The 27,974-nt window shown below is 39.5% G+C and overlaps 1 protein-coding gene across 1 annotated transcript; it reads right to left on the bottom strand.

Annotated features, from left to right (window-relative positions):
- Nucleotides 1-71: 71 nt before the first annotated feature.
- On the bottom strand, nt 72-27,974 carry atp10d (ATPase phospholipid transporting 10D). Its single transcript, XM_015000732.2, has 23 exons — nt 27,754-27,974; nt 23,308-23,657; nt 20,987-21,181; nt 14,592-14,796; nt 12,011-12,096; nt 11,804-11,910; nt 10,754-10,885; nt 10,507-10,619; nt 9,173-9,425; nt 8,840-9,057; nt 7,720-7,911; nt 6,976-7,645; nt 6,541-6,647; nt 6,269-6,395; nt 5,636-5,820; nt 5,278-5,548; nt 5,119-5,195; nt 4,878-5,003; nt 4,515-4,715; nt 2,779-2,859; nt 2,573-2,677; nt 2,274-2,461; nt 72-954 (listed from the first exon to the last, which is right to left on the bottom strand). Exons 2-23 carry the CDS (start codon nt 23,574-23,576, stop codon nt 759-761), a joined length of 4,104 nt encoding a protein of 1,367 aa, XP_014856218.2. The 5' UTR covers nt 23,577-23,657; nt 27,754-27,974; the 3' UTR covers nt 72-758.

Below are 27,974 nucleotides of genomic sequence, written 5' to 3'. Positions count from 1 at the left end.
GATACATCATTTTTAAATTGGGTTAAGCTCTTTACATGCATTAGCTTGAAATATTGACCAAACTGGAGCAGTTTAGTGAGTGAAAATTTTATTTCAGTTTAAAACTAATCAGTGAACCAAAGTCCAGTACAAAAGCTGAATTATCACATGAAATAAAACTGCATTCAATCTGGCATAAGAAGAGACAATGTCAAGAGCTCAGATGCTGAAAGGTCACTGAAATGTCGCACAATTCACTTTAATTCATTATTGCTTTTATTCTTCTCGATAAAGTAGCGATGAGGCACTTATAAACACCGGAACGGTGCAGTCAGTCTTTGAAAATCTTCATTTCTGAATTAAGTGTAGATAATTCAGACTGTGTTCATTCAACTGGATTCTTGTTTGTCCAGCTGAGCTTCAGCCTTGATTCTCATAAAACCTGAATCTTTTACAGGAATAAATAAATGGCAGACTCCAAAAGGAACTCATTTACCCGAACCAAGCAGGTAAACAGTTGTAACATTCCTACATTGTGTGGATGAATGTCTGTAAACACGATCCAACTAGCATCCCAGTCTTTCCAGTTCCAGTTCCCTCGTAGCTGAAACCTGAGGCTGGTTTTCAGCCGCTGGTTGGATTTCACAGCTCGTGGCAGAATCAGTCCTCTTTGAGCTGTAAGAAGCCGTAGAGTTTTGCCAAGATTAACACTTTACTGCACCAAAAATCTCAGTCGTTGGTTAGAGTGTCAGCTTCTGCGTCTGTCTGCTGAAGTGGGGTCAGGACACCACTTCGTCCCCGCTGGGCTCCAGTCCGGGATTATCTGCGCAGGCCGGCAGGTTGCTGGGGCCAGTGTGCTTTAAGTTCCAGCGCTGCATCCTTCTGCGGTACCGCTCTGCAGCCTCCTCATCCCTTTGAGCTGATCTCAGAGCCGCGGAGGAGTGAAGGCTGTTGAACAAAGCCCGGAACAACATTCTGCAGAAGAGAAAAGGGAGAACGGAGAGGCTCAGCATCAATTTTCTCTGACTCTTTCTACACATACTACAAATCACAAATCAAAATTTCCTATTTATTTTCCAGATCAAGGCAGCCTGCATAGACAGTCTTCATGCTTTACAGATGATGGGTAAAATGTTAAAGTCAAGCTCTGATGTGGGAAATCAAAGATGTAGAAGTATGCAATATGAAACATGAATCAATGTTTGAGTTTTTAATCTATTACTAAGTAGAATAAAGGAAAAATATATATTTTCCTACAGTTTATTATTTCCCTTAGAAAAAAGATAAAAGCAAATTTTTAAATCCCCATAAAATGACAACTTTGACTCACTAGGTGGCACTATTGTCTCAACACTTAAAATGGCCTAATCTTCAAGATTATGTGACTGGACATGAGAAGAAGGTCCTCACAATGAAATCCATATTTACTCCAATCAGGCATAAGATTATGACCCCTGACAGATTAAAGTCAAATCCCATACTGTCTTCATCATAGACCCTGTTAGTGGGAACAATATATTAAGGAGCAAATGAGAGCATTTCTATTCTCATACTTAATACATTAGAATCACAAAACTAATTCTGATTCAAGAAGAGCTACTGCAGTTCAGATTTTTGAAGATATAAAGGCTTGTTTTGATTAAAAAGTGTCAGAAAATGGAATGCATTGCAGTGTTTTTGTTTTCTGATTCTTTTTCTCACAACTTACAGAAGCTAATAGATCTTGTGCCAACATCTTGATACCAAAGCATGCATTCAGGGGGTTGCTAAGAAACGGGTCAGGGCCGCTTTGTGAGCAAAAAGTGCACCGACACTTTATTAGGCAGGTGGTTATAATGCTATTCCTGATTAATACGGTTAAATTTCCCAAAGCATGTTCAAAATCTTTATTTAATCACCCTCACTGTAAGCTGTGGGATGTTTATACCTGCCTTCTAACTCCAAACATGACATTTACCCAACTGTTTCAGTTAGCACATAATGCTGAAATCATGACTGAACCTCCTGCAAGGAATGCTCCACTAAAGCTCGATGGTCTTTAATACATGTAAAGTTGTTAAATTTATTTTTTTCTTACATGTTTTGGCCATTAAACACCTGTAAAAGACAATTCTGTGCAACAGCAGTGTTACATGTATTTTTGTTGACCCTGCTTTGATCTCTCTGTCACTCCTCAGGTTGTTAATCACTGTGCTGCTTTGTTTTTGGCTCATAATGTGAACGATGATGTAGAACCATGTACCGTAGCTCATTAGCTCGTGAGGTGATGTTCAAAACATCTGGAAGCTCAGTACCTTGGTAACAAAGCGGTGAAGGTAGTGAGAGCACAGATGATGTAGAAGAGAGGCTGGGACATCTGGACTGTTTCGACCCTGAACAGGTTGGTGGGGTGGCTGCAAACCACGCAGAAGGCACTATAGAGCAGCACGAAGACAAAATACAGGACGGCACTGAGCAGCAACACCAGCACGTGAATCCACGTCTGCAACACACAAAGAGGACACGGTTCAATCCACAGTCTGCAGAGACATTCCTGCACAGACCCCGAGGAGAGCAGAGAGGAGTTGGGTTTTTTTATCGTGGAGCCTCTCACCAGGGTGTTGCTCTCAATGACTTGATGCAGCAGGATGATGAGAAGAGCTGAGGTGTTGATCGGCGAGCCAAATGACAGCACTCCGACATCTGATCCGGCCAGCGCCTGGGGAAAAAAAAAAAAAAAAAAAAAATCCAGAAAACCCTAAGTGTGAGAAGCAACCTGAGTTGAACTCACCAATGAAAGGTTTTAGAGAGAAAACTTACAAAATAAGGGACAAAGAAGCAAACAACGCTTTGGTAAAAGGCATCCAGGATGGTGATCCAGAGCGTGGCTGGAATGTAGATCTGTAGGAAATCTGATCTGTTAGTCTATTTTGTTGTCAATGTAAAACAAACAACGTGCACTAGAGTTCATTCTTAAGTGGGTCAACACTGTCACATGACTTCAACTAAAACAGAAAGTTGACAATGAACAAAAACAGAAAGGTGACAGCTGGATAATAAATCCATTAAGTTACGATTTTCTCCACATTTACAGTGGTTTTAAAATGTTTCCCTGCTGTAAAATTACAGGTTTCATTGCATAAGTTAAAGGAGAGGATGAGAAATCATTACCAAACTTTTCCACTTTTAGTGTGACACAGATCTAGTACAGCTCAAAAAACCTAAAGTAATAGAGGAAGGAAATCCTGCAATATTCTAGTTGCATAACTGAATTAGTCATTGAAATATTTAACTGAAGATTCATTTAAAATCCACTTATAGGAAATCTGATTAACAGTATAGAAAGTTGAACAGCTCCAGTATAAGTTTCTTTGCATATGACTATTTGTATGTTAAGCTTTATTTTAAGATGAAAGTTTACAAAACAAAATGATTTATACAAAGGTATGAGTCAAATCCATTACATCAGGCAAAGTGAAGACGGCCAGCAATAGCTGGAGAACAAACTGGAACATTTTAAATACCAAAATAAAGTGTTTAAAAAAAAACTGATGAAAAGATGAGATTGCAAATGATCTGTGAACCTGCCAGGAAACTGGCAACCACAATGAAGGAGCTTCAGGGTGTCCAACAATTTTATACATTCCACACATGTCTAGACAATGCAAAGGAGAAAGGTAGCAACAAGCCTTTTCTTAGGAAAAAAAAAAAAAAAAAAAGAGCATCAAAGCACAACTAAAATATGCCAAAAATCTTGCAGGGGGTTCAGCCAGGAATAACTACCGAACTGCAGTTTCAAAAACACATCAGGAGACGAACAACATGCCAACACTGAAGTATAGTGTTGGCAACATCATGCTGTGGGGTTCCTAATATCAATCAAATTTGACCCAAAACATTCAGGCTACACCAATAATAATCTTTATTTAACCAGATAAAAAACTTTATTAAAATCTAGAGTCTCTTTTTCAAGAAAGCTGGCAAGAAAGCTGAAAATGAGGAGAAATGTTATTCTTCAGCGTCACTAGTATTTTAAGTTTTCCTCCACAACAATAATAGAATCGCCTCAACAGTAGAAAATTAAAGTTTACTATGGTCTGAACAAGGCCATGGACAAGAAATGTCCTCACAATTAGAGCAATCTAAAGATTTGTTGCTCATCTGTTGGCAAGACTAAATATTAAAACTGAGTAAAAAAGGGGCCTCAACAAAGTATTAGTTTAAGGCTGTGCAACCAGGTTATTGTAGCCTTTTTGGTTATTATTCATTTTAATTCTATAGAAAATGTGTCACAATGAAGGTAGAAAAGTTTTAAAATCTTTTATTTTACAAAAAAAAAAAACCTTCGGAACTACCAATAGAGACACAAACAATTCTTATTCCCACAAGAACAACCTGATCTACTGTAGATAGATCAAACTTCATCTTATGTTGGTTGAAATTTAAAAAAATCTGAGTTTTTCAGTGAGAGGAAAACACGTAGGCTTATGAGAAATATCAAATCTTAAAACTGCCTGTTCCTGTTCTCTCTCTGTTTCTCAGATGTATGGGATCACCTTGGTGGTGCCCCCAGCTCCGTAGAGCTGAGGGAGCTTCATCAGAGTGTCTGCAGGCATGTCTCGGTCGAGGATGCCGTAGATGAGGGGAGGAACTGAGGTGAAGACCAGATTGAAGAGGATGAGCACCCAGGAGTTGATCATGACGCTCCCAGAGAACCCGCAGAAGAACTGATACCAGAACAGCAGATTCACATACATCTGCACACAAACACAGGGGCATTTGGACTCAAATCTACAAATCCCTTCTGGGATAAGTTTTTAAAAGCCAGTGACAGGGTGTCATAATTAGGTAGGCAGAGGACACTGTTAATTTAAAAAGAAATGAAGCTACTTTTCACATAGCTGGTGAGCAACTCTTACCACATTTTTGTAGATGAAGTACAGGATCATGTTTGCAAGGCGGTGGTAACACCAGTGGCCGTGAACCAGCAGCAGCTTCTTGAGGTGTTTGAATCTGGATATGGCGAAGTCACTGGACATCACAGCCTGTGGAGTGAAGTCAAAGGATAGAAATATGTTTCATTTCTTCAAGACTCTTTGGCAGAGCCGCCATGGTGTGTCTGTTAAAGCTGCAGCAGCTGAACGGCCGTCGTTCTCTCACCTGCATCCCCTCCTGACCAGATATCCCGATTCCGACGTCCGCTACCTGAATCATGCTCACATCATTCGCTCCGTCACCTTAAAACACAAAAACATCTCGAGATGAATTTTCTCCTGTTGTTTTGATAGTTATATTTTGTTGCCCCATCTGTGTCCTTACCCACAGCCAGCGTCATGACACCGATCTTGTCCCGGATCAGTTGGACCACCTTGCTCTTCTGGAGCGGCGTGGACCGGCAGCAGATGACCGCCTTACATTTGCAGCTCAGCTCCAGGAAGCTGGCCTTCAGCTCGTCCTGCAGAGCCCACTCCAGCGTTCGGCCGTCGATTACCAGGATGAAGCTGCCGGTGCTGTGGAAGGAAGACTCCTCCCCGTCTTCTTCACGTCGGACTTCTATTAAAAGCTCCTCAAGCAGGGCTGCACATGCATCCTGAAGGAAAAAGAAGAAGAAGAACAGTGATGTAGATGTTTAAACGTCTGAAATGGGCTTCCAAGCAGGAGATGTTTAGTCCCAGACCTTGCTTCCACAGTTGGCGGTCAGCAGTCGGTCGTTGGAGCGGAGGAGTTTGCAGGCATTGGCGATGTTGACGGCCGTCTCCTGTTTGTCTCCGGTGAGAACCCACACTTTGATGCCGGCCTCCTGCAGGGCTTCGATTGTCTCCGGGACATCCTCCTGCAGCCTGTCCACGATCCCCGTGCAACCTGCGCACACACAGGTTTAGAAGACAGAAACTGCTGACTCTCTGCACGCAAGGCCATGCTCTTCAGAAAGCAGCCATGACGGACATCAAAACAATCTGTGTGCGCACTTCTGCAAAGCCGTTCAAAAACCAGACAAAAGCCGGTCATATGGTGGGTGCTGTGCATTCAACTGCACAAGCAGACAAAGACGCAAACGAAACTTGTCATTATATCGTAAAACTTTTGATGAGGAAAGATGACACAATGTATCCCAGCCTGACAATTGTAAAGACTGGCAGCCCTTTGTTTATTTGCAGCAATCACTTTTTACAAGATATGAACATTAATGTTCAAAGTCTTTACAGAGTAAGTAGGTTTAATAAGCTCAATGATAACCAAGGAGAAAATTTCCCCTCATCATTCTGCTGCAGCTTTGCTTCAGATTAGGTCAAAATGTCAGGTCTCCTACCCAGAAGAGTGAGGTCGTTCTCCAGCCTCTCAGCCGACTCTAGCATCAGTTCCTCTTGGTTCTCGATGCTGCTCTCTGCCAGCAACTGTCTCTTAAGCCAAACTTCATACTCGTCTTCCTCCAGAACCTGTTTATGCAAACAAGATAAAGTTAGCAAAGGGGCCATCGTTTGGATGGCTATCAGAAGCCTCTTCTGTCATAAAAGAACATCACATGTCTTACCAACAGACCTGATATCAGACAGAATCATTATCCTTCAATTAGGACGTCACCTTTTTAGCGATGCAGAGTGTGCGGAGGCCTTCTCTGGCGTACATATCCAGGTGTTTTTGGGTCTGCTGCCTCATGTGCTTGTAGATCTCCTGAGCCTGTTCTGAACCTGGAAACAAAAGTGTACACAGTAAAGAAGAAGAGGAAACTGAAAAGTTGATGTGTTTCTGGAATTCAGCTACAAAAGTGGAACTTATATATATATTTAATAGTGTGATGTTTTTTTCTAGGGGTTTTAGATTAGAATTATGTCTCACAGCTGATTAAAACCCAAGCTTCAGTTTTTATGATAATTAGTGAAAAGAGTAAAAGCAGAAACATCGGTCTGCTTTAAAGTAGGTCCATGTACTGGACATCATTTGCAGGCAGTCCTTATGGGGCTCATAAAGTAACTCTAACCAGAATCTTTCTCGGCCGTCTCTTCAGTCTTTATCTACCTCTCTGTTTTTCAGCCAAGTCCATGATGACAGAGTCTGCTCCCTTAGTGTACACCACCACCTGTCCTGTCAGGGGGTGGCGGACCACCACAGACATCCTCTTCCTGTTGGAGTCAAAGGGCAGGATGTGGAGCAGCTGCACAACCAGAGAGCCGAGTCCTGGCAGTTCCACTAGCAGGCTCTCGGCCGAGCGGCCCCTCAGGGTGCAGTGGTACGCCCGGGCTGCGTGGACCAGAGCCGCCTCGTCAGGACTCTCCGCCTCGTACAGCAGCTCATCATCACTGTCCTCGTCTGACTGAAAGTCTCTGTCAAGGCCCACGTTCTGCTTGGCCCCGTCACAATCTCCTTTTAAGTCCCTTAAGTTCTCCAGATCCTCCGAGCTCCGCCTCGCTGCAGAATCCTCCCCGTCCCATCTATCGGGAAAGTCCACTTTACTCTTCAGTGTGTAAGTTTCTTGGCTGGTGTCCAGAGCCAGATTAGACCCATCAATGCTGTTGCTGGGAGGGGTGCTGAAGTTGAAGGAGCCAGTCTTCCCACGATTGAACAACTTGCTGGTGAAACTGCGAGGGCTGCCTTTGATTTGGGGAGTGGAGAATGAATAGAAGTTGAGGCGTTGAAACATCAACTTAATTTCCTCCAGAGACTTCAGAGGTGTTTGGGCTTCTGGAACCTGTAAGGAATACAGAATATTTAGTCATTACTCTTAAAAGATCCAAACCTTTAATCAGGACAGTTTCTACTCACTACATGGCGGGGCTGGCTAGGTGAGGACACCACCACGCTGTTACAAATGGCCAGAGCCAGAAAGAAGTCGGTGATGTAGGTGAGCTCCAGGCTGGACAGGCTCTCAGTGGAGCTGTCTCTGAGTCGCAGAGTGGAGGAGCAAAGACTGTTCAGTTTCCTCACCAACTCAGGGTCCGGGACCACGTCTTTCGCCTGAGCAAAAACCCAGCAGGGGCTACGTTAGCATCTTGTGTCATCCAAGTAGCAAATCTATTGCTTTGCAATTGAAATTAAGAAAATATATATAAAAGAAATTGACACTTGAAAAGGACATTTCAGAAGTTTTGTAATATTTCAATATTCTAACAACACACCTGAAACTAATTCTTACAGATGTTAATACGAATAAACATCAACTAATCCACCATACCTCCAGCACATCTCATCTTTGTTTTTGAAGGCTATTTGTGAGCTTTATTTTGAAATTTCCTGTTAATATTTTTTTTACAGCCCTTTACATTCTTCAGCCCAGAAAGACTTCTTACTAAACTTTTCAGGTTAATGAATAACTACATGATTGATAATTACCAACACAGTAACCATGATGGTTACCATGACAGTTCAATGCTTATTAAGGAAGAAGAAGCAGTTTCGCAACCGTAAATGGAGAATTCTGATTTTGTTTTTTTTTTCATGGATCTGCACTGATTTAATCAATTTACCTTTATTTACATCTTGATGCTTTTGATAATTATTGAATGAATGACTTAATTTTATAGTTTAGATTATTAGGGTCAGAACAAAAGTGCAAGAGGAAACCACAATTTGATCATTGTATACAAGACATTCTGCTGTTAAAGCCAAATAACTTTATTATGAAAAAGTAAAGTTTAAGAAAAAACAATCCAAGCATATGTTAAGGATAATTATATATTAATTATGTCTATTTTGTTTCCAAGGATAACAGTGAAGCTTATCCTTCCTGGTACAGCAATTCAATGTTGCTTCAAAACATTTGGGTTGTAGTGTGTAGGATCTCATTGTGAAATAAATCAGCATATGACAGGAACCCAGAGATGAAATCCTCCCGTCTGAGCTGGGAAACATCATGAACTCAGAATGGTACGATCAAGAGTCTGACCATGCGGCTGCAGAAGGCACCGGTCCTCGCCGCAGCATGATTGGACAGCTGGTCCTCCTCCTCAGGTGACTCGGCAGTGAGCGTGTGCAGAGACACAGAGCTACGGTTGCAGCTCAGGGAGCGACAACTCAGAGATTTCCCACTGCAGGCTGACTTCAGAGTCACAGTGTGTCCGGCTGCCTCGTTCTGTTCTGCCTCGTACACCTCCAGCCTCCGAGCTGAGACACAGAAACAAAGGTCAGCAAAACAGACAGCTTTTCTAGCACAACTGCATTTCTCACTGCAGTAACAATCTTTCACCAACAGGTGGCAAAGACATTCCAGAGATCTCACCGTTTTCCACGTGAGGATATTCCACCCCGAAAATGCTGCATCGACGGAACACCATCTTGTTTTCTGTCAGTGTTCCCGTCTTGTCCGAGAACAAGTACTGGATCTGACCCAGGTCCTCTGTAATATTGAGGGCCCGGCACTGAATTCTGGAGTCTAACTGTTCGTTGTAAAAGTCCAAGTCATTATGGATGAAGTAGATTTGACCCAGCTTCACGATCTCAATGGACACATAAAGGGAAATGGGAATCAGCACCTGTTGGACAGAAAAACATGATGAATGTTAAAGGAAAAATGATTTTTCTAACCTGACATCATGTGGCTATCCAAAGCAGTTTTGAGTCTTTAATGAACACAGTTCATGTAATTGTAATTACAGTTGACTGTAATTGATAGATTTGGTTTATTGGTCCAAGACCAAAATCAATCGAAAAATGGAGGGATTCTGCTTCCACGTTGTACATGAGTCCCCAGTTCAGTTAAAAACTATTTCCTCAGACTGAGAAGAGGTAACTGTTCTCCTGTATTCTTCAATGTAATCTCAGGTGTGAGATGATTCAGGGGCCAAAGCAGAAGAAGCCAAAGAACTCCACATCCTCTACAAAAAGCTGATGAAACCATGAAGTTTCTAAAAAGGTACCATATTCACAACTCTACCTTCAGACTTTGTTCAACCATCACTGGAAAAAATAAAATAAAATAAAATAAAATAAATACACTTATTGCCATACATGGATCAAGAGAGCCTGTAAAAGCAATGCCAGCACTTACTCTTCTCCAAGAACTACCTAAAAAGAGTGTTTTGTGCAGTCACAAGCCTTCCCCAGGTGGTTAAAACAAATCATTAAGACTTGACAATCACAATTTCCATGACTGTCAGCCAAACTGCAAGGGAACAGAGATGGTCCTTCTGCTACCAAACACTGCTCTGTCAGAAGATCAATAACTGCTCTGACACTCCTCCCTTTGTTTAGGTCCAAGATTGTACCTCTGGTTACCTTTTGGCAGAGTTCTCAGAAGATTATTTCCAATAACAATCAGAGCAGCCGCATCGTTATCTCCCTTGCACAATGCAATAAAGAGCAGTCTATCAAAAACACCCCCAGACATTCAGCATGTACTCAGTTATTAACTTTTCTAATAGAAGTCTGACCTTTAAAAACTTAAACTGGCAGCAGTTTTTATTCATTTATTGGTGCCAAATATGTGTAAAATATTTTGATCTGAAAAAGAATAGCATTCATTAAGTTTAATTAGAACCGTTTAAAATGTTCTAATGCGTATCTGATTATCCTGAAACGGGTTGATGATAGTTAAAATAAACATTCTGGGCGCACCTGGAGTACGATGATCATAGTCCAGAACACGTAGAACCCAGCCAAGGCTGGAGAGATCTCCCCATCGACCTGAAACACTGAATGTCTAAAGTTCTTCGTCCAGAGGCCATGACCTGAAAATGCAAAAAGAAAACACAGAGCAGCTCGTCACACTAAAGGACAATAGCTGAAGAAACTAATATCAGTTAATCTGAAATCAGAACCCACTGTTCTCAGTGTGTGTTGTGTTTTGCGTGTTGCTACGCACCTACAGCTGCAGTCAGACACATGACGATGAGGAGGGCAACACACCATAGGACGTCTGTGTTCAGACGCTTTTCTAGCTGGCTGCGCTTGTACCTCGGCCCGCTGTTGTTCATCATGGCCTTGGTCTCATGACCTGAGTCACACAAAGAGAAAGCAGACAATTTGGTTCTCTGCAATTCTGAATGTTAAGCAGGAAGGCAAGGGTATTTTTGAATTAATATGTCAGGATAGTGACAAAAAGTCCTTTGGCTGCACTGGAATGAACCCTGAGACTTATGGAACAATGTCCTTTAGACAGATGAGATCAAAGTAAAAATGCCTGTATATAATGCGCAGCATTATACTTGGAGTTAACCACACACCTGATACCAGGTGCTAAGCAATGGTGGGTTGATGATGTGGTCTTGGTTTTTAGAACCACATGACCAGGGCACCATGCAATCAATGTGTTGACCATACACTACTCCAGAGGAATATGTCTGACAGTGGAAACTTGGTCCAAACTGAGTCATCTGCAGTATCAGTTTGTTGTACTGGCTCTGTAAAAGTTCTGTTTAAAAGACTTGCAGGACCTGAAGAAAGGAGTGTTTTACCGCCATGAGCAACACTGGTGAAAAGAATAAGCTGCATTCTTCCACGATGATTTAAGACATTGATAACTTGAGACAGAAAATCCAACCAACACAAGGTTTTCTGTATTCAGGCATCTGTAGCAGACCTGAAAACAGCCTGGTTACAGCAAAGAGGACATGACTGAGTGACCTCTGTCGTGTTTAGACTGTACACTGCATTCAGAGTTGCAGGAGCCATTCTTTGGTTTAACCTCTTTAGTCATAGTGGAGTAAGTATTTAGTCAAGAATTTCTCAGAACAAACAGTAATGCTTTACAGTCCACAGAGCAGGTAGAGTGTAGCACGTAATCATGTTGTCAGAAGCTGGGAAAACTACATTCATTCCGATTCATGGCTGTAGGAAGTCACAAAAAAGTATTTCAAAGTCACTAAATGGGAACAAGTTAAAGAGGCTGTTTTTAGGGATGCGGTGGTCTCACCAGCGTAAACCACGATGCCGACCACCGTCTCAGTGTTGCGGATGGTGCAGCTCCTCAGAAGAAGGTTGCTGCTGTGAAGGCCCACCCGAGCCTCACTCGATTGCTCGCTGTAAGCAAAATAAAACACATAGACACGATGATAAAGTTTACAGTACCTGTCAGATCCCTTCCAAACCCTCCAAAATAAAAAATAAAAATCAGACCCACATGTAACCTTTGAACCTATTGAGGTCATTGTTGGGGTTCTCACACTCGATGCGACTGTGGAAGCTTTCCGGTGTGAAGTCTGAGCCCTATAAGATAAGCACATCAGAGGTTGCTATAGTTCATGTCTGACCCGCAGAAGCAGAAAATAAAACACAAAGTGATTGAGAGGCAGTTTCAATCTGAGACCTGATATGTAAGAATTTAAAATTTATCCAATCCAAATGTTTATTACTGACTAAAATAATGTTAGTAAAAATACAAATTGAAGTTTACGTTAGTAGGTTGTATATAATCTTCCTGTGTGGGAAGAGAGCAAGCCTTTGAGAGCAACACCCCCAATGACCACTAGATGGTGTTTGCAAAGAACCTTTGTGCAAACACCTCTGGTGTTTGCACATCAGCTAAGATTAGATAGCTGATCTTAGATAGATCAGCTATCTAAGAAAAGCTGATGGTTTTCTTAGATAACCATCAGCTTATCTAAGAAAATACAAATAATTGCAACAATATTAGTTTCTTCTTTGCTGCATGTTCTTATGCTGACTGTCTTACAGTTAATAAAATCCCAAAGTTAGTTTCTGATATTATATAAGATCAAAAAAAAAAAAAATCCAGCAAACTGAGAACATGTCCCACAGTTTGGCTTTCGGTTTTACTTTTTTAAATTTAGCCCTGTAGTAGCAAAAAAAAAAAAAATTCAACCGCCTGTATAGAAAGTAGTCTAATCTAGGAGCCCATGTTTACTGTAAACCAACCACATATGGGTCACATGAACTGTCACATAAACTGTTGCTTTACTCTAGAAATACAGTTTTTGGCTCTACATGATTTCAAGTGACCCCGACTCCCATTGAAAATGCCTTTGCTAAAGACATTGCAATTTCTATTTGTATAAATTTCTTTATTCTGTTTCCTTGAAATCCCTTTAAAATTTCAGGTTTTATTGTTTTAGTCTGGGTGCAGATATTTTTCATGTGCTGTAAATATATCAACCTGCATATAAGGAATGGAAATAGTAATTTCAGGAAAAAACAAAAACGTGTGACAGTTATATCAACTATACACAAAGGCTCAGCATGACAGGGATGAAAGCAACAACAAATTATTTTTATAAAAAAAAAGAGAGAGAGACTAATTGCTAAAACTAGCATTTAATTATGCAGATGATATGCAGGTCTTTATTACAATGTCACCAGGTGACTATGAACATATTCAACCGTTGGCTAGATACACAGAACAAATCAATGTGTCAAATCTATTCTGTGTCCCCAGACTCAGAACCAAACATGGAGAAGCAGTATTGAGTTTTTATGCTCCACCAATCTGGAATAAGCTTGCAGAAAGCTGCAAAGATGCTGAAACGATAAGTTCTTTTAAATCGTGGCTAAAAACTCCTTTAATTTGGGCTGCCTCCAATTTATAACAACAGGAGCATTAATAATTATAGTCTGTAGTCCTTTTTTTAATGTCTTTATTGTGGCAGTGCGATGCAATGTTTTCCGTTTGTTGCTTTATGTTATTATGCAAAGCACTTTGAATTGCCTGTTGCTGAAAAATACAAATAAATTAGTGTTGCTTGCAATTAAAATACCATTTATTGTGACACAGATAAAAGTGAAAATGAAGGAAAACCCCCATGTGTTAAAAATAATGTTGTAAAAACCTCACGTCATGTAGAGAAACTAACAGCAACAGAAGATGACTGAGAAATGAACTGTACTTAAGATTAAAAAATAAAAAAAATAAACAGGAATGTATCACTGCTATCACATTTCTGCTGAAACACCGTCTCCCGCAAGCATTCCTGTCTGACCTGTTAGTCTTATAATGGCATGTGTGGCGGAGAATTTGCATCGCAAATTACCCTGAATGCGACATCCTCATGAGGCATAGTGGTGACAGCACAGTGCTACGGGAATGCTTTTCACCAGCAAGGACTAGGAAATCAGACTGAGTTAAGGAGAAGATGTATGGAGCAAAATAGAGGGCAATCCTGAAAGCAGCACAAGACTTGAAACTGCGACAGAAGTCCACCTTCCAGCAAAACATGCAAACCTAAGCATACAACCAGACCTTAATCCAACTGAAATACCTATGTGTTTTTATAGATGCTTTATGTGCAATCCAACTGAGACTGAGGTATTTTGCCAAAAAATAAAAGGACCAAAAATGTATTTGCTGCATATTTAAAGATGTCAAGACACAAAGTAAGACTTGCAGCTGTAACTGCAATAAAAGGTGGTTGTACAATGTATTTAGTCCAGAAGAGAGGCTGACTACAAAAAAGCCACAGCTTTCAGACTTAACCACAATTAAAGATCTTGTAATGTCTACCAACTTTAATTTCTGTTCCCTGATGTCAGAAGTGCCATTCAATTTATGTTTTTGGTTTTCTGAGCAAACTAACTCAGAACTTTCAGCTTATCATCCCTGTATAGCCAAAATAATTATCTTCTCTGGTCACTTTCATTAAGGAAGAATTTCCTTTTAACAGTTTTTGGACTATTAAAAACCAACCTGCCACCAACAACCCCTCAAAGTAAAGTCATCTATAAGAGATTAAGTTAAAATAGGTTGTTACCTCTAGAGAACTGTCTGACACAACCTGCCTTTGTTTCAGGTTGGTCTCTCCATCCAGGTTTGCAGTTTCAATGTAACAGACCCCACGGGGGTCAGAGGAGTACAGCAGCAGCAGGTCAGCTGGGATGATTTCATTACAAGACAAACGGACAAAGTCTCCGACTCGCACTTCACTCCAGCACCGGTCAATGTAGGACTTCTGCTTGCTGTGGTAAAACAAAGAAAAAAAGACATTTAAGAAATGTGTGACATGTTTATTCTCATTTTAAAATATCAGAAAAGAAATGCTCTCATCCAACAGAAGAAAAATATCTATGATAATACAACCTCAGAACAACAACAAGACATATTGCCCTTTGTCACAACTTCACAAAACTAACCTAAAACACAAAAGCAGATACTCAATAGCTAATTTTTCTGTTGCCTTTAAAGCCTAACCCATTGTTATGGGGTATTTTGGCTGTCTCTGCCTATTCTTCTTCCCAGCGTTGCTTCAGTCGATTGAAATTTTCTGACATTCACTTCTGTACAATGATTTTATGACACATTGGAACACATTGTGTCTTGTTGTTGATTTTGCTTTATTTTATTTTCGTTGCCCATTTTGCTTGGACGAGTTTCAGCTGTTCAATGGATGAACTCACATTTTATTCTAGAATGGTTTGATACACAGAGAAGTTCATATTGAACTCATGACTGGAAAGTGCACAATTCCTGTGACTAACAAAACAAGAACATATCATCACCATCAGCTGAATGAGGTTATCATCCTGATTTTATCTGTTTGTTTTCCATATAATGTTATGAATACAACCAACCACGCCCGTAAGCTTAACTCTATACATGTACATCACAGTCTAGATGTACATTAGGAACTAAACAAGAGTTATAAAACATCACACTGGATAAGCTGGGTAATGACAATTTATTAAGGAATTTGTTGCTGTCTATCAATGAGCATTTTTATACTTGCTCTCTGACACAGTTTCCAGGCAATAGCACAGCCGGATGATAGACTGTTATCGCACAGATACCATTTAGTGTGGAGATAAGATGTTCAAAGTTATTCAGCGATAACTTCTTGTTAATAATCAATGACATATCTGTCACTGAACACAAAAACAACATTTAGAAAAACAGACTGATGGAAGTCCAGCTCTGACTGGACATTCCCCGGATTTCTTCAGACATCTTGTAAGGATAATAAACTTCCAGGTCTTCTTTGACATGCCGGCCATATGCATTGCAACCGAAGGACAGACTGTAAGTATGTTCAAAGTGCATGTTTGCTCATGTTATGCCTGTTTATGACACTTTAAATACACTGACCTGGATGTTCTTGTTTACTGCAAGACCAATAAACATACTAAACACTGATCAATGAATGACTATGATCAATAGTTTCACCTCCACTTTATGGATGAACTGAAATTGTTTACCTCACACACTACTACAACAGCTTTAACTCTACTAAGAAACATAAGATTTAGGAGTGCATTTACAGGAATGCATTAGTAAGGTCAGACACTGATGTTGGACAAAAAAAAAAAAAGTATTTTCCAGTCTCCACTCCACTTAATTCTAAAGAAGTCCTATAAATCTGAAGCCAACACCCTGAGCATCCTATTCAAGTTCTTCCCCACTAAACTTGCTTATAAATATCCTTAAGAAGAGGAAGAAGAGGAAGGGACCATTCCAAAACAGTTCTCAAAACATTAAAAGCATGCAACTATAAGATACTTCTAAGCACGTTGAAAAAATACATGTCAATACATTAAAAATGGATCCAAGCTGCATTGTTAACCCAAAGCTAGAAATGTCCATCGTATTGTCAAACTGAGAAGGCTCTGTCACTGCAGAGAATGTATTTTAGTGCTGTATAGTCAGGAGGTCTGTAGCTATTGACTACAGAAAGTAATCACTTAATGCACAATGCATTCTTTTACAAATGTTCTTAGAAAAAGCCATGTCACTGGATTCATACACCTGTTTCAATGGAAGTGATTGAAACATTTCAATTCAAGCATCTAAATGGTTGAGGGAATATATTTGGCAGCATAGTTCTGTTCTTCCACTGAGTCCCAGCAGAATGTGCCTTACAAAAACTCTAAAGTTATCTTTGGTCTAAAAGTCAGATGAACCAACTTCTACAACTAATTTTAATGTGGATAAGCAGTTGGTTTACTCTGCATATTCCCCAGACGATGGAGTTTTTCATCTATTCCCTAAACTGTCCAGGCAGTCCACAGATTAAGTTACTTTCAGGGTCTTGGATCTGGGATCTTGTTCTTTCAGTCCTTATGACCACAGGTGAGAGTCGGAACGCAGAAAGACCAGTAAATCCAGAACTTCACCATCCAGCTGAACTACTTATTTACCATGACATACTGGAGAAATAGGTCTCAGGTCAAGCCCCATTCATTTGGGGCTTTATCAAGACGGTCCACAATGAATACGGCTTGTTTACTGCATTGAACAAATATTTTAAGATAGTTTTATTTTCTGCTTTGACACAGAGTTTCCCTCTTGCTTAAAAGGTAATTATGTGGATCCTCAGAGTTCAAGGCCTGGAAAACATTTCTCTCTGCATGCTCCCACTTTGCTCTTATCAGCAAATTTAATATTCACTTCCACGTTGATGCTGGTGACACCCGGTTTTATCAGTGAAACAACATAAAGCTTGCAACTTACAAAACAAAGTCCTGCTGTGTGTATTTATAAAAAAAAAAAAAAGGATGAAATGAATTGTATTTTACTTTTAAGGTCAAATAAAGTCATACTGTCTTAGGACCTAAATACATTTGAAAGTGCTCAATAGCTGTGGTACTTTCCATTTTTATTCAATAGTTTATTCCATTTTTTATTCCAAGCAGTCATTTATTTCTATAATTCTTTTATAAATTAGGAGCTCACACTTCAATCATGAGTAGAAAAATTTATGCATGACTTTGCTACTGAATGAGTCCAGGTCCATCTATTTCTCTAAAGATTTCATAACTCAGTGTTAAGGTTTCCTGTTTTGTTTGTCTGATTAATTTTAGACCGTACTACAAATAGCTAAGTAGAAGTTCCCTTACGGTCTTACCTTTTATTTTCTGGTATATTTGTTCTTCGTAGAAGAGTCAAAACTAAAACAGCTGAAAAAGTTTTAGTTTTCAATACTTTCATTTCTAGAACAAATTCAATTGGCATCAAAGACATCAACATCCTGTATACATTTAAATTCAAGCTCAGCTTATTTGGACTCTCTAAAAGATCAAACTAGTTTTAGTACCTTTGTTCTCTAGGTTAGTGGAGGACTGTTGGCTATCTTTGTTAAAAAATAAACCACGTTTATAGCACTAACTGTGCTAAGAAACATACATTTTTTGTCATTACCTTCTAGAACTTTTCAAGCCAGAAGAGTTAGTCTTTAACTTTTGGAGAGAAGTTTTGGTAAGTAAAAGGGGGGAGATTCTTACTTCCAATTCCAGGAAATCTGTTAAAGTTTGAAAGAGGACAAACCTGCAGTAGACTTGACAGAGGAAATTGTTGATTAAGCGATCCGATTTAAACCTGCGGTGGTCCTCAAAGATGTCCTTAATGGCTGTGACCGACAGCACCAGTACAATGGGAATCAGTGAAACCTCTGGCTGAAAGGCCTCCACAATCGGGATAAAGTTTAAGGCAGCAAGGAAGATAAAGTAAACATTGGCAAACCGATGGAGCTGCTCAAACAGATTCTTGGGAAGGAAGGACAGGAAGGAATACTTTGTGGTCCGGATCCTGTTGCTTTGGTATAACTTTAGAAGTTGCTTCAGCTCCTCATCTTCAGTGAAAGAAGGTACTACGGTCCTCCTCTTCTTCAGGTGTTCCTTGTATGTCCCAGTCGGCCGCTCCAAGCTATACATTGGTCTACTGCGGCAGTAAAATCCAACCTAGAGGTCTGTGATTCTGAAATCCTACCCTCTTGTTCTCAATGTTCTATCAAAGGAGTAGTTGTCATCTAGAATTTGTTCTTCCTTTATCCGGATCAGATTATTTTGGTCTGTCCACCACATCCTGCTGAAGCACAGAAACACCGGGAAAAGGTTGGATTGGAAGAGTTACTGGCATGAATGACGCGCTTCGATGCCACTCCTCCACAGAGCAAGACCAAGGTTCAACTTTTACAGCCACCTCCGAAGACTGGTGGATAACGCAACCAAACGTAACAAACAGGGAGTGTCAAGCAGCTGAAAAGGCCACGTGCTTCCAATTACTTTGAAGAAACGTATCAAAGATCAGAGATGCAGATCTACAGAAATGGCTTTCATTAAATACAAAGCTGTAGATCAACTGTGACTTCCTGATCAACATAGAGATAAAAAGGAAAACTAACTTCCGGGAGCTTAGATGGGGATAAAGGTATGCTTAAGGACCACTTTGTAAGTCTTTTCTTTCTTTAAAACTGAACAAGCAAGATCCAGATCTTGCCCATCTGGATCCTTTCCTACTTCCTTGAATCCTTACCCTAACCTTCCTTGAGTCCACTTTTCACCCCCACCAAGAGAACTTCTCAAGAAAAGCAGTCCAGAGAGAATAAAAGCATTTTTGTAGACACCCTCAATGCACAACAGATATTGCAACATTACCTTAAATTAGGAGTCCAGGGAAATCATGCTGATACCCAAATTGCACTCTCTCATTAAAAAGATTAGATTGTTCAAAATGCATGCACAGAGGTTGTAAAAAAAGTTACTTTGACGTCACTTGAATTTCCAGTGATAGCACTTATAGTGTCGAGTTCTTCTTAAAAGTTGTCAGAAAAAAATGATCAACAATTTCATGTGCTGTGGCAAGTATAATGTATGTGCTGAGTCCCAGGACATACCTGGCCATTTGGTACCTTACCTCAAGCAAACAGAAGTTATATTGAAATCAATTTGCAGAAAAAAATAAATAAATATAATTATTAAATCAGATTTAAAGCAACTCAAGCTCCACCATTTCATACCAGCAATATTAGTTTTTCTAGACTTTTTCTCATATAAAATTATACATGGTGAGACTGCAAACTCTATTAGCAAACTGGATTAGCCATACTGCCCATTCAGCCAAGAGCAGTTTCATTTATTGTAACAAGGTGGTAGATTACAGTGCAAACTGCATGTTGTGGTGAAAACTACTTAAAACTAATTGAAACCATAAGCAAGCTCTCACAGACTGCTTAAGTGCTTTTCTGGCTTAATCCTACAGACCATTAGAAACATCTCTCAGCACTGAGCTGTGAAATTGTGGGATATGTTGTCCAGACCTAAAGTAATGAAGCTACAGCCTTTGTCAACCACATAAACCAATCCATAATCTTTGATTAAATTCTAATATCTCTGGAGCAGAAAAATGCACACACAGTAAGAATACAACCAAAAAACTTTTCTTATTTTATAAAATGGGTGAAACTTCAGGCAAATATGACAAACTACTTCCAAGAGTGCTGCAGGTGCATCCTGTATTTTTCCTGTATTTCACCTCAAAAAGTAATACATCAGTACAATAAAAGGTTCGTCACACCAAATTTAGCAAATATTATCAAGAACTGTAATTAAATTTGCAATATAAAACCAGGCTTATCTTCTTGGTGGCATAAAACCCTGGATGATTTTACATTTTTTGCTGCTAAATTCAGACACGGCAGTATCTGAAAAAAAGAAAAAAACTCTAGATGGCATTAACATGTCTTTCAGTATTAAAGTAAGGAACCTTGATCTTATGACATTGAACTTGGTGAGTTTCCAGAACTTCCTTTTTTAATCTCTGTAAAATTCAGATCCAGATAAACTATTTCAAGTAGTGTTGCATACATATGCGAGCAGGAAGTTAAAAATAATACCGTAAAAGGAGAGATTAAATTACTCTAGTTTCAGCTTCTCTTTATTGGCTTCTTTTTCATTTGAGAAAATAATTTAAAATTCTCTTTCTTACATATGAAGTCATTAACCATAAAGTTCCATAAAACATCAGGGATTTGATTGCTCCATATGGTCCTAACAGAGCATATGCACTTGAAAAGTGTGAAAAGTTGATCTTTTCAAGTGCATATATTCAGCCATTTCATTAATCACATGCACAAAGTATGTGTGCATGTTCCCCAAACATTGTCAGACAGCAAACAATCACCTAAGATCTTAAAGTTCCTGTTGTAGATTTGTTTGAACCACCATTTTATTTTATTTTATTTGCTCTGTTGAATATCAAAATGAAACAAACTAATTTCAATTTCGGCTCATGTTTTAATTCAGTCGTCTCACTTTCATTTAAACCATGTTACTTTAAACTTCTGCTTGAAATAACACAGGCTCATTCATCTGCAGCATTTCTAAACTGCAAATGCTTTGGATGGAGGGAAATGGAAGATTTGAGTTTGGGTAAACTCACCCGCAGAACACGCGCACCAAGTTGTTGTTGACCTTCTTGTCGAACAAGTACCGTCTGTAGTCCTCCAGTGCATCTTTGATGGCGATGACCGTGAGAACCACCAGCAGAGGGATCATTGTGATCTCCTTCTCAAAGGCCTCCACCACCGGAACCCAGTTAAGCAACGCCAGGAACAGGAAGTAAAGGTTGGCCGCCCTGTGGAGACCAAAGGAACGCGTCATCTTCAAGGATTGTGTAGTCAGTGGGACCATCAAGGAGAACATTTGTTTATCATGATCAATTTCTTGTCATGGTAAGAATTTTGATTTATCATTGTCACAACAAATTCCAATTTATAGAAAACCGTAAAATTGTCTGTGTTATCGATTGTTATTTATGCTCTTTTCTCGGCTGTTTATTCAATGGGAGTATCAATAAATATTGATAATTTTGAAAATATAATTAAATACAGCTAGTGTATGCAGTTTAATGATACAAATTAATGATACAAATTCACTAAACCCTATGGTTTGTTGTCCTGAAGAACCTTTTTACAAATCCATGTTTTCAAGAGCAGTATTTGGATTTGTAGGGCTGTGACAGCTGAGTCGTATCATATGATAAATGTTATTGTGGGAAAACTGCAAGCCATTTTACCCATTACAACCACAAATTGTTGTTAACATCACAACGTTATCAAATAGAAAAAAAAAATATTAGAACTAAATGACAGAAATGTACTTTACAAAAACAAATCTGAAAAGTGTGGTGTGCATCTCAATGAAATCATTACTCTGATGCCCTCAACAAAACCCAGTACAGCAAATTCCCTTAGGAAGTCACCTAATTAGTAAATGCAGTCCAACTGTGTGTAATTTAATCACAGTATAAATCCAACAGTCTGTGAAGGCCTCAGAGCTTTGTTAGAGATCATTATTTAACAATCAGGATCTCAAAGACCTAGGAACATAGCACACAATGGAGAGACAGTGGTGGAGAGGTTTGAAGCATAGTTAGGTTAAAAACAATATTACAAGCTTTCTTCTTCCAGAGCCATCTTCTGAAAACAGACATGGTATGATACAACCACAAACCTTCCGGGACATGATCACACAGGAAGGTGTTCATAACTGCATTTTTGGCCTACATTCAAAACTGGGAAGATGAGTGAAGTTAAATGGAATGCAATCCTGGAAAGTAAGATTTTAAGAGATTAAAAGACATAAGACTGGGGCAGAGGTTCATCTTTCAAGACAACACTCTTCAACATTCAAGAGATCAAAGCATTTTCCTGTGCCTAGTGAAAGTTCAGACCCAAATCCAACCGAGAATATGCGGGAGAACTTGGAAATGCTGTTCACAAACACTTTTTCCCCTTTCTGACAAAGTCCAAGTTTACCTTAAGAACACAGATCTGTGAAACTTTCAGTTTCTAGGAAGGAGTTCGGGTCATCCTGAGCTGCAGTGACACTCCAGCTCCTCCTGCCGGTTCACAAGGCATTCTCAGGTCAGACTGGAGATACGTTTCCCTTCCTAAGTCTCCTTCTTTAAGCAGTCACCTAGCTTTTTAAGGGTTAACTGTGGGTTTGTACATAACTTAAAGTCTCCTTAAGTCAAGTGTGTAATGCTTCTTCTACGTTGGTTCTGGAATGGCTGTGTGGAGAACTAAGTATTTTGGTGTCTTAATCCTGATTGTTGGCATGATGGGACAGGAGATGGATTGCTGGATAACATTTCTCTGATCTGTCTTGATAAAGAAGGATCTGAGACAAAATGTTCTGAAATTTCTGTTTAGTCTACATTTTAACCCGCAAGTACGGTCATAAGATGTGGATCATAACAGAAAGAATATTATACGGATTAAAAAAAAAAAAGATTTTCCATGGGATGACTGAATTCACCTCAGAGATAAGGTGAGGATCTCAATTCAGAAATCAAATCCAAGGTTGGATTTCTAACTTTCTGACACAGCTAATTATCTGTTCAGATCCCAGAATAAGTTCTTACCCAAGTAGTTCAGACAGACCTTCCAGTGCAGCTTCCAAGCTTATCTCATCTAGATCATAAATTGTTTTGCCGTTTTTCCTTCATTTACAGTAACTGCTTTATCAAATTACATGTTTTATGCTACCTTTACAACTTCCTGTGTTCTGTATTTGTTAAATGGAAATTGTACGCCAAAACAACGGTACGAGCAAGCTTGTGCAGTCAACAGTTAGCACAAACCTTTTATACATAGAGTAATTTCATTTTAGAATATTATCAATAAATCTTGATAATATTAGCATCGGAGAAAACATGGTTCCACTTTTTTTTCAATATCAATATCTTGAATTACTGACCTGTGGAACTGCTGGAACAGGTTCATAGGGATAAACGTCAACAGAGTGTATTTCGTCGTGCGGATGCCGTTGCCCTTGTACTTCTGGGACAAGGCTTCATATTCCTGCTGGTGGGGGCCGTGGCGGGCCAACACTGTCCTCCTCCTGCCGCTGACCCTGTGAGGGGAGCTTTTGCTCAGAAGGCCATCAGGCGGAGAGTACCAGCCTCGCTCCGAGTCTACGGCCAGAAGCTGCCGACAGCGATGTCGCACCCAGTGGAAGCGCTCCATCTACGCAGCCCGAGCTGCGGCCGGGCTCCCACTCCCGCGTGGAACTCCGGCTTCTTCCTCAACTCTCTCAATGACGTGCTTCTGCGGACGTAGAACAAATAAATCTGTTTAAAATCCTCTCCGATATTTTGAATGACCTGGTCTAAATCAAGGTTGCGTGTTAAATAACTGACAAACATTGTCACCTACAGAGAATATTCACAAAGAAAGACAACACAAAGTTATAACAAGTTATGCCTCAATTGCGATGTGATACAATCCGCATCACGATGCATTTCCCCTTTTCTTCTTCCCTTGTTTCAGCACAATGACAGCATGACCTCGTCTAGAACAAAAGGTGTTTTCGTTTATTTCTGCATCCAACAGAGGAAGACAGTTCCTAGAATAAAAACAATGTAGGCAAACAGGTTTGAGCTACAGTAAAGAGACAAAAAGCAAGCAAGGAAACCATCTTGATACAGGTCCTCCACCTTAAAACATGAGATCTCATTTTTAAAGTAGGCTTGATCAAGCATCGAATGCATATTCTGTACTGTGATACATACTTTATAGTATAACATTTTGTATTGAATTATTTTTAATCAATCTTGCATACTAATCACATTTTCAGAGAAAATTGATGTTTTTTTTTTTTGCAATCTCTGTAAAATGAGTTTTACTTCATAATATTCTAAGTTTTTGAGATGCCCCTGTCTACTGTCCGTCTAATAAAATTGAGGATTAGGGTAATTTAACAAAATAATTCTGGAATTAAAGTCTAAATCCTTAGATTACATTCTGAATTCTTAGAAATCTAAGGTCAAAGTTTGAATTCTGAGATTAACTTCAGAATTCTGTGAAAACTGTCAGAATTCATTTTTTCCCCAGAAGCTCCAATACCCTTCTATATTCAAATTATTCCATCAGTTTTATTAATTTTTCCCGTTTTCTCACGTTTTACAGAAACATCTGTTTCTCACGTGGGAAATGGTTGCAGTCTTTTTTGTTTTGTTTTGTTTTTTTTCCCTGCAGCGGTGACAGTATGAACAGAATAGCAGCAGCTCTTTCAGTCATATCATATGATGAGAATCAAATGCCTTTAGTTGCCATCTTGGCTGCAGAACAAATGACATTTTCTTCTTCAAGTCCAAAGCTCATCTAGGTCAGAACTCTCTGCAGCCGTGCAACAGGCCAAACCTGCTAACCTTCACTTATGCCATCTGCTTTATTTACAGATGACATAAGGAGAATTCTTGTTTGTGATGATCACAGGAAAGGAGGGCTTAAACGTCGCAGCCCCAATTCGCAGCACAGCTTAATGTTTAAACTTTGGAATATTTTGGATCCGTCAATAAAATGCTTTACTGTAAAAATACTAGCCCTGTAGTATTTTAAAACCTAAAATAACACAGCATTGAAGTTAACTTGATTTACAATGTCTTGAGGTCTATTTTAAAAAAACTTGATTAAATTAGAGATTTTTCCATGTGGTTAAGAATATATATTTAAACAAACATGTATACATCCCTGTAAGTATAAGGTCAAATATCTCCTAGAAATTTGCACCCCTACTTCATGCTATGTAGCAATAGCTAACATTCTGACATAATTCTGGCTGGATGCTTGACCGCTCATTTTGGTTGAAATGGTAAAGTTCAATTTCATTGGCAGGTTTCTTGGCATTGGCTCAGCTTTTAAACAAAGTCCATAAAGGTTTTATCTCAGAACTGAATAAGTTTGGGTGTATGTTAGCATATGTTGTCCAGTTACACACATAACACAGTTTTTTTTTTGTTTTTTTCCCCATTTAGCAGTTTATTTGAGGTATTCCTTCTTTAATATTCCATGAGCTAGAGGCAATGCAACTAGTAGTGAAACAGTCCCACAGCATGAAGCTTCCACCACCTTGCTTGAGAATTGGTAAAGTGTCCTTAGGTTTAAGGCCTCACCTTGTCTTCTTCCAAAGGGGGGCCACTGCCAAATCAGTCAATTTTAGTGTCATCTGACCATTAACATTTTGTCCACAAAGAATTTGAATTCTCCATTTTGGTTAGTTGAAATATTTTAGTCAAGCTGAAGGGGTCAATTCCAGAACAGGAGACTTTTCCTAACTGTAACCCTTATGTTCAATTGGATGAACTGATCATCACAGAAATGGCTCCATCAAACTTTCCCCAGCTTGTGTTAATGTAAAATGTTCCTTTTTAGATCTTCACCAAGTTCCTCTGACTTTTTCATTGTTGTGAGTTTGGCTGAGCAGAAAGAATGCTGTCAAACTCCACGAAGAGAAACTGTCATCATGATTATTAACCAATTCCTCGCCCCAACTCACTGTTTGGGTTTCAAATGTTTCAGGTCAAAGGCAGTAGGTGAAGTTCTGTTGACAGAATTAAACCATATTAATCCATTGAGCACTAAGTAAAGGATGTGAGTTCTATCTTTGGCAAACCAGGCTTACTGGACGTAAAGCAGAACTGAAAGAGGATTTCTGAGAAGTGAAGCCAGTGTGGTCACAAGATCAGTTGGGTTTATCTGTGCAGTTCTGAGACTGACTTATTAAAACTGGTGATAATACACAGCTTCTCGTGCTTATTATCAGGAGAAGCTGAAAATAAACAGCCATTGGGAAAAGGTTGAATCAAAAGACGATTTTGGTGTATTTCTCCTTAAATAACAGAGGCTGACATATCTGAAGTCAAGGCTAGCTGATAGATAAAAGCCTCCGGATAATCTGAGGTTAGTTCTTTCATTTTTCTGATTCAACATAATCCAAGGTTCAGCAACGGGTCTTTGTTCTTCTTAAACATTTGTTTGCATTGGGATTAGGGTTCAGCATTAGCAAACAGCACACCCTATGTCATTTACAGAGTATACCAACCTGTTCTGGATGCTCTAACATCTACAACAGCTATGAACTAGATGCATGTTATTTACTATGGATGCTTTTCCCCTCAGTTTCAGAATAATACCTGGACAATTACTGAGGAATATTTGATTTCTAAGTTTTTAAAAAAATAATTTGATAGATAGACATTTAAATAGTAGGGATGGGCCCTGCAATAGTAATTTTTGAACTTTTCCACAATTTGTCATGTTATAAAAACAAATTTCTATTTACTTCATCTGGATTTTGGCACAAGTTAGCCCATAATTGTAAAGAAAATGATATGTGTATTTTACTTATCTATTTCGTGGATAAAAATAGAATGAGTGTGGCATGTTTGTATTTCGTACCCTTTATGTCCCTCCAAAATCATATAATTAATAGAGTTGATGTGTTTTACAGCCGTTCTGTGAAGGTCTCAGAGGTTTATTAGTGAGCAAATAACATCTGACGGCCAAAAGATACAGCAGGCACATTACAGATTAAGCTCTGCAGATGTTTAAAGGCAAGGATAGCCTTTGGAGGAGAGATGTCCAACTCAGATGTAAAAACCTGTTGATACTACAAGTATTTGTTGCGAATTCCACAAATCCTGGCCTGAAGGAAGAGTGGCAAGAAGAAAGGCATTGCTGAAAAAGAAAGTGACAAGCCATGTTGGGGACAAAATAAAAGAAGGCCAGATGACAATAAAACGTTACATTTTTGGCCTTTAAGAAAAAACACTATTCCTTTCATAAGCAACAATAGGGAAGCTGGAGATTTCCCTTCCACCAAACGTACTTTCAGTTAGGGCAAGAGCCTACTCGATAGAATAGCCCAGTCAAAGTGCTGAACTAAATCCAGCTGAGTATCTGTGAGAACACTTGAAAATGACTGTTTACACATCCTCCATCCAGTATAGCTGAGTCTGATTTATTTTGCAAACAAGGAAGGGGCAAAGATTTCATGTACAAACCTGACAGAAAAACCCCGAACAATCTATTAAAGAAACTGAACTGAAACTACGCATCAATTTGCCAAAGTCCAAATAAAGAAAAAAAAAAAAAAAGAAAAGAAAAGAAAATAAGATCTCTAAAAGACCTACAGGAAGTCTGTAAACCTCGCACCCCCTTCAAAGATGTCAGGACTTTTTCATGATAAAAGCTTTACTGAACCTAAAAGACGCTGTTTACTTCCAGGACAGTCGGACAGACGGAGGCCTGCTGTCTAGCATCACTTGAATTGCAGCTGTGAACAAAACAAACCACAGAGCCTCCACTCATGTCTCCCTCCTGGAAACCAGCTTCCCGTTACCCCTTATTCCTCTTTACGTACCCAGCTGTTTGTTTCCATCCGTGGCCGGGCTCGACGACTGCTGTCGGCTGGATCTTTTCGGTCACATCTCTGGAGTTTCAGCCGCAACAAAAGACTTGAAACTAAAAGAAGCAGGATGCAAGACACGTCCCCTGGTAAATAAGTGGTGACGAACACGCTCCTCTCCTCTTTTTGCGGGCGGGTTTGCAACTACTTGAACTGGTACATCCGGCGCTTTGTCT

The sequence above is a fragment of the Poecilia mexicana genome, unplaced genomic scaffold (genome assembly GCF_051168715.1).
Source record: "Poecilia mexicana isolate PSO_F unplaced genomic scaffold, ASM5116871v1 scaffold_22, whole genome shotgun sequence".
Taxonomy (NCBI): domain Eukaryota; kingdom Metazoa; phylum Chordata; class Actinopteri; order Cyprinodontiformes; family Poeciliidae; genus Poecilia; species Poecilia mexicana.
Note: the sequence above shows the minus strand (reverse complement) of the source record. Positions and strands in the feature narration are given on the sequence as shown.

Excerpts from the sequence above, each read along its gene's own strand:
- atp10d (XM_015000732.2), bottom strand. The coding sequence starts at position 23,576 with ATGGAGCGCTTCCACTGGGTGCGACATCGCTGTCGGCAGCTTCTGGCC. Across the intron at positions 5,196-5,277 it reads TGTCATGACGCTGGCTGTGG|GTGACGGAGCGAATGATGTG; the intron begins GTAAGGACACAG and ends TTGTGTTTTAAG. Across the intron at positions 5,004-5,118 it reads CTGGTCAGGAGGGGATGCAG|GCTGTGATGTCCAGTGACTT; the intron begins GTGAGAGAACGA and ends TTCACTCCACAG.